General features: G+C 33.8%; 1 protein-coding gene across 3 annotated transcripts in view; it reads right to left on the bottom strand.

Annotated features, from left to right (window-relative positions):
- CHIC1 (cysteine rich hydrophobic domain 1) overlaps positions 1 to 19406 on the bottom strand; it is a 152453-nt gene that overhangs the window by 130223 nt on the left and 2824 nt on the right. For all 3 annotated transcript variants that reach the window (XR_004260770.1, XM_032251301.1, XM_032251302.1), the window contains exon 2: positions 6365 to 6419. Coding sequence is in view for 2 of the 3 variants with exons in the window: in XM_032251301.1 (XP_032107192.1) it covers positions 6365 to 6419 (55 nt within the window). In the remaining variant the exon portion in view is untranslated. The remainder of the gene's footprint in view (positions 1 to 6364; positions 6420 to 19406) is intronic.

The following is a 19406-nucleotide window of genomic DNA, read 5'->3' as shown; positions in this document are numbered from 1 at the left end:
AGGGAATAGTTAAACTAACAAAAGACAATGTCTAGTGATTGCATTCAAAATGACCTGTTAATATTCAGTATAAAAAGAACTCATAACTACTGTAAATTTACAAAGTTGAAAGGTCTTTAAATACTCAAGTTTAATATTTCTAGTTACTACCACCATTCCTGGAAGTGGCTGCTTGTGCTTCTCTGTAAACAAGGACAAAGTCAGTTCAAAGGCATGTACATGACTGGAATAATAAGATTTATACCAAAAAATCTGCTTGAAGGTTATACAATTCAAAGATATACTAAAAATAGCTTGTTTTCAGTGAAATCACATTTTTGGATTACAAAAATGATTCCCTTTCATTTAGAAAGCTGTCAGACTATAAAGGTTATGAAAGAACTTTTAGCATCTGGCTATAAATGCAAAAATTATGAAACTGTTAGGAAAAGTAGGCTGTTATAAAATAAAAACCGCATTAGCATATTAGGAATCAAAAATATAGAGTTTTACTACTCTTCCAAATGAAAATTATACTCGAGGAATCGGTTTACTACATTTTTGTTTCTTAATAGGGATGTTTTAGAATCAACACTATAAAACATACACCTATTAGCAAATGTTATAAAGATACACGATCACAGAATTCAGTACTGAAGTAAGCTATACATCAAGTATATAAGCTTTATTAGAAGCTTTATTAAAATTGTTCATGTCACTCAGTAAGGTTAATTGCTTAGCCCATGAATCTGATTTTCTTACTAATATGTTAACAAACAACATAAGCTCAAAACTTTGTTTATACAGAATTTCATTCTCCATTTAGGCTGTCAGCAACATGATTAAGGACAGTCACTGTGTACAAAGAATTCCAATTATATGACAAAATTTCTAAGTATGAAAACAAATTCAGAGAACCACGCCTTATAACTGAAATTAGAAAACACTAAAAACTTAAGAGCACAAGAGTGCACTAAGTACATTAAACTAAGACAAACTAAAAATGCTGTAAAACAGATTGAGAGACCTGGATTATAGTTACTTATTAGCTATGAAAAATCCCAGGCAAAATCATTTAATTTTTCCGAGTTTCAGTTTCCCACCAATAAAATGAGAATAATAATCTTTGTTTTCTATACCTCACAGAAAATATAAATTAATCCTTGGAAATAACCTCCTAACTGAAAAGCCTTGAAAAAGAAAGTCCATGAATCATGTCTCTGAGATTCAGAGAAAGAAAAGAAAAAGCTATCATTTCCATGAAGTCTCACCTGAAAGCAATGGGTTTACTCAGGTAAGAATTAATATTCCATAGTTTTCCTTTATACTATATTATAAACAAAAGGATAACTTGCTTATAATCTGCTACACATTGAATGCAGATTCAATGTTCTTTAATTCTTCAGCAAAAAAAAAAAAAAAAAAAAATCAAGCTCTTCTTTCTAAAAACAAGGTATCAAGTTACTATCTTAAGATTTATTCTCCAACAGAAATATTCAACTTTTTTTCCTAGAGAATCATTGAGCAACCAAATATAAGTGAAAATAAAAAAAAATGTACATATTTAGCTCTAATCTATAATATTACATTACTTCAACTCTCTTTAAATTATGTATCCAGAATCACTAACACATTTTTTTAAATATGGTAAATTTTGACACAAACTCATGCAAATCATAAAATTATTAAATCTGTCCATTTACAAATTTAAGTGCTTGTAACTGGAATTTACATTTTTATTTAAAAAGGACAAACACAGAGAAAAAAAAATAAAACTAAAAGGTACAGAAATGAGTCAGTCCCAAAGAAAAAGATATGTTTATAAGGAGCCTTGGAAAAGAAAGCACCACTTCTACCAGGAATAAATAGTGTTAGAAGACTAAGGGAGACAAAAGCTAGGGAAGAGAAAACTGGCTTTTGATTTCAAACATTGTGAATAAAATAAATTGTATGCTGAAGTATATAAAACTTGTTATAAAATTTGCCTTTTATTATATGCTTCTGGAATTGAAAACAAAAACATTCCTAAAAATGTGGTCATTTTCCTTCTTTCCTGCCAACACTTTCTTCTTTTTAAAATATAATAGTCTCAATTTCTATTTTCTTACCATAAAGAAATTTAAAACTAAAATATTCAAATTTACTAAAAATGAGAATTCAATTTTTTTGAAGTCATAAGACAAATATATTGAAAAGAAAAGCTTTTATTTGAGTTTCAAACAACAAATTAAAGTCTGTATTTTGACTTTAAAAGGAGGCCAGGACTGTCTTTGAAATAAATTTGTATTTGAGTAGCAGTAAAAGTCATAAAACAGAGCTAAAGACATAAGAAGTGAGAATTAGTCAACTCAATTTTAAACAATGTGAAAGATATGTTTAGTTAACTGTAGAATCAGAGTTAACATTTTACTCATTTATTTTCATATAATTGAGTGCCTCTAGCAATGAAGGTCAGACAGCAGAAGACCCTTACTTTCTAGCTGAACAGTGGGTTGTAAAGAAACATTTCATTTCTTTTGGCTTTCTTGGAATGAAAAAAGAAAACCACACCATAAAGGTAGTGTAAAGGGTCATAATATTTTATAACAGGATGCAGGAGACTCTGTAAACAGAAGAAAGTCTAAGCAAACCCCAGCAGGACTGATGTGTCTTCTTCAATCATGGGGAACACAACCCTGTCAATCAGTTGTCATACTGTATCACAATAGTAAAGGTTGATTTTTATTGCTTTCAATCCCTGAACACTGCACACTAGTCTCCCCATAACAGTTTAATTGTTTCAAGCTGAAGGCCAAAAGCTTTAATTTCTTTTCTAATGTTCTCTGGTTCTTTCATTTTCTGGTCACAAGAATCTGCGTGGATACACCTGTTTGATATGAAATAGGGAAAACAATCTTTTCTGCACTTAATATAAAAGGTTATCTTTTTATTTGCATCAAAAGCATTAACACATAAGAAGCAAAAAATTAATATTGAACCACAGAGTTTGTCAAACATTTTTTTAGGTTTTCAGACTTCTCTCTGCAATTTTGCTTAACGTAGGCAGGTATAAAAGCTATTTAGAATTGCATTCATACTAGAAGACTGATTTTGTAAAAGGTAGATTTTTTTCTACTTTAGCTATCACAGTTATTCATTTTAAAATATTTTAATACAAGAGCTGTTAAGTCTGGAATTTAGACCTTTTTTTTCTTTTTTTTCCTCAGATGGACATTAATTCTTTTTGCCTTTTCTCTCCAGTTACCTGAGAAGCATTTTGATAATTCCAAGGAACCTTTACAAATGAAAGTGCCTATTGGAGAAAAGTTATCTCATTAAAGGGAAAGTGAATAAAGCTAATGTTACCACCATGTGACTTTCAAAAATCACATTTTCAGAATTACTTTTAGTGTTTTTCCCATCACTAAACACAAGCTAAGAAAAACATCAGTTATAATTTATGCCTTATCCAACACAAGATAAATTTTGTACACTATATATAATGTACATTTAAATAAATATCAAGTCATTATGACAATGTGCTACAAAAACAATAACTTGAAAAGAACAGATATCTTTATGAGCAGCTCATATCCAGATCATTTAGGTTGTGTGACTGCATATCAAAAGCAGCTTATCATTCTTACTTCTCTAGTTTAAAACAGTCTACTACCTTTTAGGCCAGTGGAATTTTTAGTTTCAGAAGGCTTGTAAAGAAATGAGAAGGTGTGAAAAGATATTCTGAAGATTTCTTGAACATATAAAATTGGCCAATTTCAAAAATTGATAATTTGTATGCCTGAGAATTCTATTCACTGACATTTTTTAGATTATTCATTTCCTAGATTTTCTTAGACCTGTATTTCAAACTAACTCAATAGTAAAGTTGTATATAACTACCCATAGAACACATGCAGCAGCCTCAAAGGAAACATGAAGAATAAGTTTTTTACTGAAGTTCTTATAATTCACATTCTCTTTAATTTCAATAATGAATTTACTATTTTTCTACAAAAATACATTATTATTCAAGATATATTTTCATAGCTATTTTATTCATTTAAAAAAACATTTATGATTAATTCATATAAAACAAATCTAAGTCTAGGCTGCTGCTTCAATTGGTAAATTATTCTAAATGATTAGGATAGGAAGGCAGAACATACTAAAGAATGAGTCCAAAATCTCACACCAAAGGGTTCTTTGTGTCCTAAAATGTTAAATGGCCACATATTTTCTAAGGCTAACTTAGCCAGGACTATGATCACCTGTTGAGTGTTCTGTGGAATGATTTGATATTATACATCAGGAGAGACAGAAAAGGTCACCAGTCAAAAGAACAAATTAGTGGTGAGGCCAGACAATAAATTATTACTTAGATGAAGAAAAATTGCAAAAGCAATGAAAAGTTCAAAGCCAGTGAGTAGAATGAAAAGCAACAAGGGTGACACTACGATACAAGGATGAAGAATAGTCAACAGCAACTACAAACTAACATTGGGAAGCTAATAAGTACATGACAAAATACTAGGAATTTTATATATGCTCTCTTATTCGACTCTTAAATTAAAAAAGGAGGTAACTATCAGCATCATCTCTATTTTTCAAATAAGAACTGAGGCTCAGAGAAGTGACGTGCCCAAGGTCACACAGTAAGTGACAGAACTTGCATTCCAACCCAGATTTGACTGCAAAGCTTGTTTAACTACTTACTTTATTCTGTCTCAAGCTATCTCCCATTTTTCAGGGGGAAAATGAGGTAAATAAAGTGTAACATACCTTTCAGGGTTAAATTAAACAGAATTTCTTATGATTTCAAAGATACTCCTTAAAAAAGAAATAGGTCTGCTGTCTACTCCCTCAAAGAGGCTGGGGGGAAGACTGTGATTAGACCAAAAGCAAAAAGAGTACACAGTTGGAAAATGCATAACAAAAAGAAGCAAATGTCAGTAGAAGCATCTTATCTGGTTCTCAAAGAGCTTAAAACAAGAGACAACAAATTAAGAATAAATTAAAGTTCAAAAGGTAATATATTCACATGGTTTAAAAATGAAAGCAATACTAAAAGATATTCAGAAAAGTCTCATCCTTACCCTTGCCTCCATCCATCTCATTCTTCTTCTCCCATCAAAGGTAATAACTTTTATTAGTTTCATGTGTATCTCTCTAGAATTTCTTTATGTAAAAATACATTTATTAATGGGCTTATTTCTTCAATTTCTTATACATACTAAACACACTGAGTTTCATTTTGCTTTTCTCACCAACAATATGAGAATAATTGACACTACAATAGAATAAAAGCCTGTTAGATAATGAGATAATTTTAAAACATGACCAAAATCTATACTGACAAATACCATTATTCTAATACTAACATCAAATATATTAAATTTAAAGGTTCCAAAATACAAAAAGTTACCTTCCTTTAACACTTAATCATCTTTTTAGCTACCCAAGCATTCAGCTATTAACCATCTGGCAATGATTGAGTATTCTGTAATATAATGGTTTTTCTCTCCTCTTCTACACTTCCTCAAGTAACAAACATATGTAAATAACTCTTCACCTTAGGCAGAGCCTTCTCCTTCGGGCATAGAAAGTTCACATTATTGTCATAAGATGATCTTCCAAATATAGTTTCTTTTTAAAAATTATATGTATTTAAGGTATATAGCATGATGTTTTGATATACATATACATAGTAAAATGATTACTAATCAAACACATTAGCATATCCATCTCCTCACAGGAACCTTTTTGTTATTTTGTGATAAGAACATTTGAAATCTATTCTCAGCAAATTTCTAGTATACAATACAATATTATCAACTATAGTAATCAGACTGTGCATTAGGTCTTTATAGTTTTAAATCCTAGTAAATCTTTGAATTTGCTAGAAAATACTACGCAATGTAGAGGAACTGGGGAACAGAAAGGTACTTATTACAGTGAGTCCAATCATAGAAACTCAAACTATCAAAAGTCAGAAAAACATCTAACCAAAAATTTAATTATTTTCATGTATAACAAATCATACCATATGGCACTTTAAAAATAGAGTGATACAGTTAAAAAATGACTTTTACTGTAAAACACTGGAAGTTAATGATCCAAATAAAAACAATTATAGCTACCTATGCTAAGAAAAAAACATGCAAAAGTGAAAAAGCTGAATGGATAAATAAATAATGGCTAGCATTAATGGACAATGAACAAAATAACGGGTCAGAGGCTGGTAGCCACGGCAACAGCTTTCAGACACTGTAAACACAGCTTCCAAGTCCTGAGGCCTCCTATTATTTGACTTAATCATTAACAATGATTCAAAACATTTGTCATAACAATGAATAAACCATAAAACAATGCTTTAGAACTGAATAGTTCAAAGCAAACTCTCACTTACCTTCCCTGTTAGAACGGAGGGAAATTCAGTATCAAACTTGTTGCTCAAGCCAAACCTTCAAAACAAAGACAGAACAAAATATGTTCCACCCAGCATATTTAACTTTCCTTTTTTTTTTTTTTAAGTTATAAACCCATGGTTTTTTCTCTTGGCCTTCTGATTTAAAAATGTGCCCTGAAAAATTTTTATATGACATTTACAGAAAGTAAATCTTTGATCATTAATCCAAACTAATATTTTTTTAAAAGCTTAACAAAAAGCAAACATTAAAGTGGGATTCTAACTCAACCTATGATGTAGGATTAAAAAATAAGTTAGAGAAACACATACAGAGCCAGAAATGTCAATTTTTAACTCAAATGCTTCTGCTAAAACCTACTTTAGTTGATAATTGCTGGAGCTGGATTATGGGTACTATGTAGTATTTTATTATACTGTTCTTTCCACTTTGGTATATGTATGCAAATGTTCCTTTAAAAAAAAAAAACCCTCCCCAACTAATACAGCCTTTGGAACTATAGAGTTTCACCACTTGTGACCAGTTACTATTCAGATACTCAAAGTTTGATCTTCATGAATGGCTTCCACGTCTGTGCTCAACTAATTTTGAGAAAACAAATTCCAGACTTGAGAACTCTTTTTCCAGGACACTCAGTAAAATCTGCATTAAGAAGTCAAAATGAATTTTGTAAGGCTTTGCTCACTTGTTTGTTGATTTCAGGAATAACAAAGGCCACTTCCTGAATGTTAGATGATACTATTTCATATTGACTACAATTTTACATTAGTGGAGGATAGGTTGTAAGCAAAAAGGAAAGGACAATGACATTTATTGAGAACTCCAAATGAGGTGGGCAATAACAGTAATAGCTACCAGTAACTATGTACTTACCATGGGCTAGACACTGTGCTAAGTAAATATAGTTCACATGCTACATAACATGTTTCAAAGATAGAGTACATATATGATGGTGGTCCCATAAGATTATAATGGAGCTGAAAAATTTCTATTACCTAGTATTGTCATAGCCCTTGTAATGTTATAGTCATAGCCTTCATAACACCATAGTACAATACATTACTCACGTTTGTGGTGATGCTGGTATAAGCAAACTTACTTTGCCACCAGTCATAAAAAAGTATAGCACATATAATTACATATAATACATAATACATAATAATAATAACAAATGACCATTACCAGCTTATGTGCTTACTATATTATAATTTTTATTGTTGTTTTAGAATATATTCCCTCTTGTAACAAAAAGTTAACTGCAAAATAGCCTCAGGAAGGCCCTTTTAGAAATATTCTAGAAGGTATTGTTATTACAGGAAATGACAGCTCCATGAGTGTCATTATTGTCCCTAAAGACTTTCAAATGGGATAAGTTGTGAAGGTGGAAAACAGTGATATTGATGATTGTGACCCTGTGTAGGCCTAGGCTAATGTGTGTGTTTGGGCAATCATTAAAAAATCTAGAGATAACAGATGCTGGAGAGGATGTGGAGAAATAGGAACGCTCTTACACTGTTGGTGGGAGTGTAAATTAGTTCAACCATTGTGGAAGACAGTGTGGTGATTCCTCAAGGATCTAGAAATAGAAATTCCATTTGACCCAGTGATCCCATTACTGGGTATATACCCAAAGGACGATAAATCATTCTATTATAAAGACACATGCACACATATGTTCACTGCGGCACTGTGTACAATAGCAAAGACTTGGAATCAACCCAAATGCCTATCAATGATAGACTGGACAAAGAAAATGTGGCACATATACACCATGGAATACTATGCAGCCATAAAAAAACGATGACTTTATGTCTTTTGTAGGGACTTGGATGAATCTGGAAACGATCATCCCCAGCAAACTGACACAAGAACAGAAAACCAAACACCACATGTTCTTTCTCATAAGTAGGTGGTGAACAATGAGAACACGGGGACTCAGGGAGAGGAGCATCACACACTGGGGTCAGCTGGGAGGGGGTTAGGGGAGGGACAGAGGGGAGTAGGGAGGGTGGGAGGGATAACCTGGGGAGAAATGCCAGACATAGATGAAGGGGGAATGAAGGTAGCAAACCACCTGGTTATGTATGTGCCTATGCAACAACCCTGAATGATCTGCACATGTACCCCAGAACCTAAAGTACAGTAAAAAAAAATTCAAAATAGAAAAAAAGCTAAAAGAATAAGGATACAAAAAAAAATTTTTGTAAAGCTGTACAATGTGTTTGTGTTTTAAGCTAAGTATTATTTCAAGAGTCAATGACTTTATAAAAATTGGACAGTTTATAAAATTAAAAAGTTATAGTAAGCTAAGGTTAATTGATTATTGAACAAATAATAGCATTTGAAAATAAATTTAGTGTAGCCTAAGTATATAGTATTTATAAATTCTACAGTAGTAGTGTACAGTAATATCCTGGGCCTTCACATTCACTTACCACTCATTCACTTACTCACCCAGAGCAACTTCTGGTCTTGTAAGATCTATTCATGGTAAGTACCCTATTAAAGGTATACCATTTTTTGTCTTTTTTATTTTCTCTGTATGTTTTCTATGTTTAGATACCCATAGTGTTACATTTGCCCACAGTAATCAGTAAAGTCACATGCTATACAGGTTTGTAGCCTAGGAGCAATAGGCTTAACATATAACTTAGGTGTGTATTAGGCTATATCACCTCGGTTTGTGTAAGAACACTCTATGATGTTCTCACAATGATGAAATCACCTACAATGCATTTCTCAGGAGGTATCCCCCCATTGTTAAGTGACACATGACTCTACATTACTCTTATGCTTCAAAAGCTTTCAAGAGAGCTACTGTCGTCCACATTTTAAAGACAAAGAAGCTAACATCCAGAAAAAAATGCAAAAAGTAAATGATTTGTCCATAGTCATGTATTTCGTAAGTGGGGGAAACCAAAACTCAAATGTTGACCTCCTAAATCCTTTCTGTACTATGTTAAGTTTCCTGAGAACAAGGAACTATGGGTTATTTATTTTGCTATTTTCTATTACACCTAGTAGCATAATGGAATCTAATCAGTGTTGAAAAAAGTTTGTTGAATAATAAACTACTGTACTGTTTAATTGATTTATGGCACGTGGTTGTAGAGTCACTTTAAAGAAATGTTAAGAATCCAATGTCCTATTAAAACTCTATGCAGGAGCTAGAGGAACTAGGAAAAGAAGAACAAAATAACCCCAGAGCTAGCAGAAGAAAATCTGAGACCCAAAAAATCCATACAAAGGATCAATGAACCCAAACGTTGGTTCTTTGAAAGAATAACCAAGATCTACAGAGTGCCAGCTAGATTAACAAAGAAAAAAGAGGGGAGATCCAAATAAGTGCAATCATAAATGACAAAGATGACATTAGAACCGATCCCACAGAAATACCAAAAATTCTTCAGATAAGTATTATGAACACCTAGCACACGAAATAGAAAATCTAGAGGAAATGGGTAAAATCTGGAAACACACAGCCCCCAAGATTGAATCAGGAAGACTTGAAACCCTAAACAGACCAATATCAAGTTCCAAAATTGAAACAGAAATAAAACACCAACCAACCAAAAAAAGCCCCAGACGATACTGATTCCCAACCAAATTCTATCAGATGTACAAAGAAGAGCTGTTACCAATCCTACTGAAACAATTCCAAGAAACTGAAATGGAAGGACTCCTTCCCAACTCATCCTATGAATCTAGCATCATCATTATAGAAAAAAGCTGGCAGAGACAAAAAGGAAAAAGGAAACTACAGGCGAACATCCTGATGAACACAGACACAAACATCCTCAGCAAAATACCAGCAATCCGAATCCAGCAGCACATCAAAAAGTTAATTCACCACTATCAAACAGCTTTGATTTCTGGGATGATGCAAGGTTGGTTCAATATACACAAATCAATAAATGTAATTTACCACATAAACAGGATTAAAAACAAAAAAACATATGATCATCTGAATAGGCAAATAAAAAGCTTTTGATAAAATCCAATATCCCTTCATGATAAAACCCTAAACAAACTAACCATCAAAAGAATGTACCACAAAATAATAAGAGCTATCTATGAGAAACCCACGGCCACCATCATACCAAACAGGCAAAGCTGGAACCATTCCCCTTGAGAACTGGAACAAGAAAAAAAAATGTCCACTCTTACCACTCCTTTTCAACATAGTACTGCAAGTACTACTCGGAGTAATCAGGCAAGAGAAAGAAAAAAAAAGCACCCAAGTAGGAAAAGAAGTCAAACGATCTCTCTTTGCAGATAATACAATTCTATACCTAGAAAACTCTAAAGACTTGCCAAAAGCCTCCTTGAACTGGTAAAGAAAAAACTTCAGTAAAGTTTCAGGATATAAAATCAATGTACAAAAGTCAGTAGCATTTCTATACACCAAAAACATTTAAGCTGAGAGCCAAATCAAGATTGCCATCCCATTTACAATAGCGCACCCCCCAAAAAAAACCCTAAGAATACATCTTACCAAGGAGGTGAAAGATATCTACAAAGAGAATTATAAAACACTGCTGCAAGAAATCAGAGATGACAGAAACAAATAGAAAAACATTTTACACGTATGGACTGGAAGAATCAACATCATGACAATGGCCATATTGCCCAAAGCAATCTAAAGATTAATGCTATTCCTATCAAACTACAAACATCATTCTTCACAGAATTAGAAACAACTATTCTACAATTCATATGGAAACTAAAAAGGGCCTGAATAGCCAAAGCTAACCTAAGCTAAAAGAACAAAGTCAGAGGTATCACATTACCTGACTTCAAACTATTCTACAAGGGTACAGTAACCAAAACAACATGGTACTGGCATAAAAACAGACACATAGACCAATGGAACAGAACAGACCACAGAAATAAAGCTACACACCTACTACCATTTGATCTTTCACAAAACTGACAAATATAAGTAATAGGGAAAGGCTCCTCTATTCAATAAACGATGATGGGGTAAGTGGCTAGTTATATACAGAAGAATTCAGCTGGACCCCTACCTGTCATGATATACAAAAAGGTATAATATCCAGAATCTATTAAGAATCTAAATAATTTAACAAGCAATACACAAACAGCCCCAACAAAGAGTCGTCAAAGAGCATGAATAAACTTCTCAAAAAAAAAACATATAAGTGGCCAAGAAATATATGAAAAATGTTCATCATCACTAATCATTAGAGAAACACAAATCAAAACTACATCTCATGCCAGTCAGAATTGCAATTATTAAAAAGTAAAAAATAACAGACATTGGTGGGACTGCTGAGAAAAGGGAACATTGATACACCTTTGGTGGGAATTTAAATTATTTCAGCCACTATAGAAAGCAGTTTGGAGCTTTCTCAAAGAACCAAAAATAGAACTACCATTCGAACCAGTAATTCGATTACTGGGTATATACCCAAGGGAAGATAAATTGTTCTGCTAAAATGACACATGCGCCCATATGCTCATCACAGCATTATTCACAGTAGCGAGGATATGGAATTGACATAGGTGTCCATCAATGGTAGAGTGGATAAAGAAAATACAAACCATGGAATCCTATGCAGCCATAAAAAAGAACAAAATCATGTTCTTTGTAGTAACATGGATGTAGCTGGAGGCCATTATTTTAAATGAATTAACACAGAAACACAAAACCAAATACCACATGTTCTCACTAATAAGTGGGAGCTAAACATTGAGTACACATGAACATAAAGACGGGAATAATAGACACTGTGGACTACATAAAAGGGGAAGAAGGGAAGTAAGTAAGGGTTGTAAAAGTACCTATTAGGTACTATGCTCACCACCTGGGTGATGGGTTCAATTGTACCCCAAATTTCAGCATCATGCAATATACCTTTGTAATAAAACTGCATATGTACCCGCCAAATCTAAAAGTTGCCAAAGGAAGAAAAAAACTCTATGCAGGAATTTCATATTGTTTTTGTATTATTTGTGCTAATAACTCATTTTCAAGGACACAGTTTTAAACACACAAACTATATATTTATCAGCTAGTAACAGATACATACCTGTACATAAATATACTATATTATGTATGTTTAAAATGTATTTTAAAACAGATTTTAGGCCAGGCATGGTGGCTCATGCCTGTAATCCCAGCACTTTGGGAGGCCAACACGGGCAGATCACAAGGTCAGGAGATTGAGACCATCCTGGCCAACATGGTTAAACCCTGTCTCTACTAAAAATACAAAAACTAGCTGGGCGTGGTGGCACATGCCTGTAGTCCCAGCTACTCGGGAGGCTGAGGCAGGAGAATCACTTGAACCTGGGGGTCGGAGGTTGCAGTAAGCCAAGATCACACCACTGCACTCCAGCCTGGTAATGGAGCGAGGCTCTGTCTCAAAAAAAAAAAAAAAAAAAAATCCAAAAAACAAATTCTGTATTTTAAAATAGTCGAGTAAATTAATTAGCTATTGGAAAAAGATCTTAACTACATTAAAAAAAATCCTTCATTAATTCTGTTCAGGTGTCAGTACAACAAATAATGAAAATATAATATGCAAATACATGTTCCCTTTAAGTCAATACACAGACACAAGAGTATAGTTAACTGAAAACAAGATGGGACACCATTATGCATAAATTTTTATAGCAATCTTCATCTGCTGCTTGAGAAATTGACATTCTAGTATTAAACATTTGTAATGATTTGCTAACAGCAATCAATAACAAATATTTAATAGTGTAAGAAACATTTCATTTAAATCTATTTAGCTAGTTAAGTAGTAATTTTATTTTGTGACAAGATGCAATTCATTATTACACAGAGTAAATTCTTATTGTACAAAAATATAGATGGAGTTTTCATTTTTAGAAAGTAGATATGATACATTTTAAGTAGACTTCTATTTCCACATTTTGTCTAAATGCCTTTTAGATGCAACATCGATAACATGTTCCTACCTTGATTAGCAATTGCTGCTAATTTAGCTTTTGCCAGCTGTCATTCCCTTACTAGATATCAAATATGCAGTCAATACAGACAGATATATCCTACAAATTGTATAGAATATTTTTATTGTTTTAAAAATTCTTAGCTTTGCTATTCCCTCTTTTCACTTATCACCAGACAAAAGAACTGTTCACTGCTTCCATTTCCCTAATATTTCCTTTCTTAAGAAATTTTGAAACTTGATTTTTGATACTGTCATTTTGCTGACAATCTCTTATTCAGTAAATTTACACAGTGACAAGTTCATCTTGTCTTATTTATTGCCAAATTCAACGTCTTCGCAGAACTTTTTCTCTTGACTTTGTTTGCAGCTGTGACCCTGTTGACCATTCCCTTCCTAACACTACCATTCTTCTTTTTTTAAAGTCTACATCTACAATTTAATCAGGAAGAAATGCTTTGCATTTGCATGAAGGACACATTTATTCTAATGGAATAAAACAGACACACACAAGAGACCAAGTACATGTTTTTAAAAAATGACTACATGTTTCATCTGGTCCTAGTTTTGCTATTTGGACCATACTTTTAAGTGAATTTATCTTACATACATATTAAGTCTGATTTATCTCCCCACATTTTTAAACACTAAATGAAGCTTCTCACAATTTCTAATTATAAGCAAAAGGCTGAAAATAATATGGGAAACACAGTTTAGAAACAAAGAAAAGTTGAATAAAAGGTGCCTAAAACAATATGGGAAACACAGTTTAGAAACAAAGAAAAGTTGAATAAAAGGTGCCTCCTCTACAACTCATCTCAAAGAAACACTTTTACTCCAAGAGGCAAACATTTCTGATGTAGCAGTAAGTTTCTCACTCACTCTGTAGGACCCGCTCACTCTGCAGAAAGACCTACAAGTCTTTCTGGTCTCAATTGCAAAGTATGTGAAAATAACACTCCCATTCTTTCATTCTGCCCTCAGACTCTATACTTCTTCCAAAATTTAGCATTTAGTCTTCTGCTTTTCTTTCTAAGCAAAGTATAACAGTTCATCTGTATTTGACAGCTTTGACAATCATTTCTCTTCTAATGATCATCAAATCTATATCTCTAGTGATATCTTTTCATATATGCTCCGATCCCTCATCTTTAATAGTATACTGGAATTTTCTTTTTGGACATTTCACTACAAAATAATACCACCTTAAGTGAAACTTGTCTAAAATTAAATGTTACATTTTCTTGGAACCTGGTTCCCCCTTTCAAATTCAGTCTCTTCCTTTAACCTATATACCTTGGTATCATATTCGCACCCTCCCTCTCCTATGTTTTGCATCTTGCTTACAGCCAGGTGGTCTCTAAATCCTGTTATTTGCTCCTTTCAAATTATTCTCATAATGATTTCTTCCTTCCCGTTGTCACTGCTACATTGGCTCTTGTCCTTGCTCATGTGGTTCCCCTTGCTTCCCCTCTGAAGTCCAAGTCCTAGACAGCCTTTAAGGCTCAAGTCAAGTTCCAATCCCTGCTGTAATACCTTGAATGCCCAAGCCTTCGTGGATTCCTTCTTTCTCTGAATACTCATGGCCACTTTTAATGTGTACTATATATTTCAACAGTTAACAAAATGTTGTCTTTTTTCCTTGCTGCTCCATATCAATATCTTAAAGGCAATTTTCCTGTTAGCTTTGTAAAGCAAAGCCTATACTCTGTTTTCTCTATGTTCTTCACAGTGTTTAGCCCAGTGCTCAAGTTCTAGAGAAATACTTGCTATATTCACATTACTTTCTTCTCAAATATATAAAGGGATTTCCTTTTCTAAAATATAAAAGGTACATTAGAAATGGTAACTAAATTGTTGCTTTACTTCTTAAAATACTCCCTTATGAACTACATATATCCATATAAAAAAGTATGAAGAAAGGCAAAGTAGGCTTCATACTTTCATAGTTTTGGCTAACAGGCAGGAGCAATCTTGTTCTTGCCTATAAGATACTTTTTTTCCTTAACTTTCCCCTTTATAGACTCAGCACACTAAAAAAAAAATACTTAAACTTAGGTACATTTCACTTAGTAGCTACTAGGAAAATGTTGAAGTGGCTGCTGCTGAATAAACACTTCAGTTAGGTTTCATAAACAAACCATTAAGAATTATGAGTCCAGAGAGGGTAGACAAACTCATCTACTTATTACTGATCAGTGATAGAAATTAGCCAAGATGCGGGGCTAAACAGACACTTGAGAAGTGCTCACACTATCATTTTATCAACTTCATTCACTATAGAATCTATTGTATGTTTGAATCTGACTCAGCTGGTAGTTCTCAATGATTGCATTTTCTGCGTCAAGTGTTGTCAATGCCAAAATTTTTAATTTCTTAGACAAATTCTCTGAAGTAAAGGAAACCGAGGCAAACGATACATACTCTTAGCTGTTCTTCCCTTTTCTCTCCCTCCCTATACCTCTCATCATTTTTCATTTTTGAAAATGGCTATATACCAGCCTTTCAAAATCTTGCACAAATTAAAGTTCATGTACTCTGTTTGTTTAAGAAAATGTAGTAAAATTCCGCCAACAAGACACGACTTCACTAGAAAACTATGCACTTGTAGTAATACTGATTCTGAAGCATGTGCACTGAACTGTATTTGCTACACCAAGTAAATGGCTATGCCATAAAATAAAAAGATATTTTTTAAAGATTCTAGTTGAATTTCTTTAATATTTCATATGAAAAAAGTATCTTACCACACTATATAATGGCAAGTTACCATGGCTTCAATATTTCCAAATCCTAAAACCTTAAAAAAAAAATCATCTTATATAAAAACAAATTAACAATGCATCACTGTAATTTCTCAGACAACTGTTACAGAAAAGGCATTCCATTCCCTGATTTGAGAAGTATTAATATTTGTTGTGCTAAGTTTTTGGAGAAATGTACTGTTTGGTAAAATTAGCCATCTTTTTCAATTCTATAATCTAATAACTTCAGCTTTCTTAGATTAATTTTAATGAGAATTTTATGAGCCTCTGAGAATTAGTAATATGTTGTCTCTACTAATTTTTATGCAGGTGTAATATCAATGGTAAATATCTATATATTTTAAGTAATATAAAGAGGGTGGTCTATAAGGAAAAACCTCATGTGATGTAATATTTTTTCTGTATTTCAATACATTAGATCCAAATATTTATCCTAAAAAAAACAAGACGAAATGTGAAACTGTTGTATTATTCAGATGTATAGTATTTTTGAAGCACAATACTCCCAAGTGACATTATTTCTGTTTCTATAATCTCAAATCTGTAAGTTAATTTAACCATATTTTTGAAAATTTGGAAAAAAATCTCCTAATATCCATTTATAACCATCATCTCAGAATTGGAAATACAAGTAGTATGATTAGGTCATTCTACTTCTTAAGAAATTATAATGATTTCATGTTAAAAAACTAGTATCTTGTTAAAGTAACTAGAAACCCAAAACATTAAGATAATACCAGTAGACAAGCATACTCTGACACATAGGGGCTAGCTTAACAAAGCTTTCAGAGGTAAGCTCATGCCATAAATGCCATCACTGGTGATACTGGTACTGATGATACTGTTGTATTCATATACATCTATGTTCAAAAACAAGTGCTCTCCACAGCATGATACAACTAACATATTTGTTGAGGGCTTCTAGTATAGTTTGTACTACGTGGGCATACGGAGTGTTACTAAAGTGAACCAATATTCATTCAACTCACTTCATGTCAGGCACTGTGCTGTGCACTGAGGATTCAGAGGGAATCAGAAATTGTTCTTGTCATTGCAAATTACAATTTAGTGGGGGCAAAGAAGATTTGCAGAAGAAGGTGGTGACATACAGAGAGCCAGGGAAACTGGAGCCAGGGAAACAGGAGGTGAATATTAGCATTTTAGGTGGAGGCCCCAGATTGAGCAGAGGCAATGAGATTTTAAAAACCCAGCATTCTGTGAACAGGAATATACAAGCAGTAAGGGAAGTGGTAAAAGTTTAGGCTGATAGATGCACAGTTCTGTATGCTCTGTTATGGAGCTTAGACTCTTATCTGGCAGGTGAAGGGAAAAACCACAAGATAATCTTAAGCAGGAAAAGTGGTTTGATTAGATCTGTACTTTTTGTGTATTAATCTAGCAGCAGGCTGGAGGATAGATGTGAGGATGAAGTCAAGATAACTAGTTACGGTAATGAAAGGGTCTTGAATCAATGAAGTGGTGGTAGGGAGGAAAAGAAGAAATTCTTAAGCCATATATTGTTGATATTTGCTAATTTCTTAGCAGTGGGAAGTGTGACTGAGGAGAACCAAGCATGCTTTAATGGGATAGGTGGAGGTACATTCAACTGAGGTTGTGAATACAGAAATAGGAGGGCTTTTTGGAGCATTTGGGGGTGGGGGTATGAGGGGGGTGTAAGGGGGATGAGTTTTGTTTATGTAAAATTTAAGGTAACAGTAGGCTATTGAGTGAAGAAGCCCGGGTAAGAGCCCAAGCAGAGTCTGGTAAAGAAATCCCTATTTGGGAGCCATACGATAACTGAATCTATGAGAGGTAAGATGAAGCCATCTAGGGAGAGTAGGGAATAAGAAGAGTAGTAGGCTGAGAACAAAACTCTAGCGATTGCTGGTATTTAAGGGTCAAGAGAGGAAGGGAAGCCCATGAATGAACAGTTAAGAAACTGCCAGAAAAATAAAAGGAACACCAGGAGAGTGAAGTGGCCAAGGAGTTCTGTGTTTTTTATGGCTAGCAAAATGTTTTTTTCTTAATTAGAATTTGAATACCATTAGTTGGGATATACACCTTTCAGTTCAACTAAACCCCCATCTCTCCCTACACTGCAGTTTTTGTGACCTGCCTTGCCTCTGAAGGTCTGTGTTTGTGAGTCCTGGAGTAGAAGCTTCTAAAAAAGAAGAAATCATCATAAGTGTCAAATGCAGCAGACAGAGCCTGAAGGATAGGGAATGAAAGATGTTCACTAATTTAGCAACAAGAGGGTCACAGTGATATTAACTAATGATAGCTCCTTTGTGGTTTTGTTAGCAGAATCCAGATCAGAGACGGGTAAAGAGAAAATGGATATGGTGAATGTAGCTACTTTTTAGAAATTGAAAGGCTAAGAAAGAGAAATTGGATAGTAGCTAAAGGGAACACAGGCATAGGAAGGCTTTTGTCTTATTTTATTTTTTTAAAAATTAGAGACTGAATATGGTTACAGGCTGAGCCAGTAGAGAGGTAATACTGGAGAGATGGGTGGCCTGGTGGAGCAAGACCTGGGAGGAGGCTGGAAGAGAAGGGAATGGAAGGCACAAATGGACAGGTAGGTGACCATTGGACAAATGGAGGGTCTCCTTGAACTCCGACTGAAGGGAGATGGCATAGAAACTCAGAGCTAATTAAGATCCAATGCAGATTTTCAGCAGGAAAGTGACATGATTAAGCTGTGTTTTAAGAAAATCAGTTTGGCACAAGCACACAGGATGGACTGGAGTAGCGAGAGGCAGCAGATTGTGGCAATGATTCAAGCAGGAGATGATGGCAACCCAAACTAGAGTGGTGCCAAATAGGAATGAGAAAATGAAAAATCTAAGAGATATTTCAGAAACTATGATGACATAATTCTGGGGCAGACTGGCACAGGGCAATTCAAGGAGAAGGAAGAGTCAAAATGACTCAAAGATTTTAAATGCTACTCTGGGAGATTAGAATGGTGGCATCAAGGAAAGAAATGAAACAAATGGAAAGCACAGGCAATGTGGAGAGGGATGTTGGGCTTAAAATATACTGAGTTTGAGGTGAGGGCTCTCAAATTTTAAACTTTGAGAAGAAACAAAATGCTCCATACAATAGAAGACTGTACAAAGAATGGAAAAAAAAATCAGGGCTGGGAGAGGATATTAAACATTTCATTCAGATAGGGTATATAATTTAGGGCATCTCTAACACTCCTACGCCAGAAAAAAAAATAAACAGAAGCTGATATTTTAGAAGTCTCAGAATAAGATTTTAGAAGTCTCGGAATAAGATTACCTATTTCATAAGGATTTTACTGTACCTGA

This window comes from Sapajus apella, unplaced genomic scaffold (genome assembly GCF_009761245.1).
Source record: "Sapajus apella isolate SASKATOON/1434 unplaced genomic scaffold, GSC_monkey_1.0 scaffold75, whole genome shotgun sequence".
In the NCBI taxonomy this organism is placed as follows: Eukaryota; Metazoa; Chordata; class Mammalia; order Primates; family Cebidae; genus Sapajus; species Sapajus apella.
The sequence above is the reverse complement of the archived record's forward strand: the minus strand, read 5'-3'. Positions and strand labels throughout refer to the sequence as shown.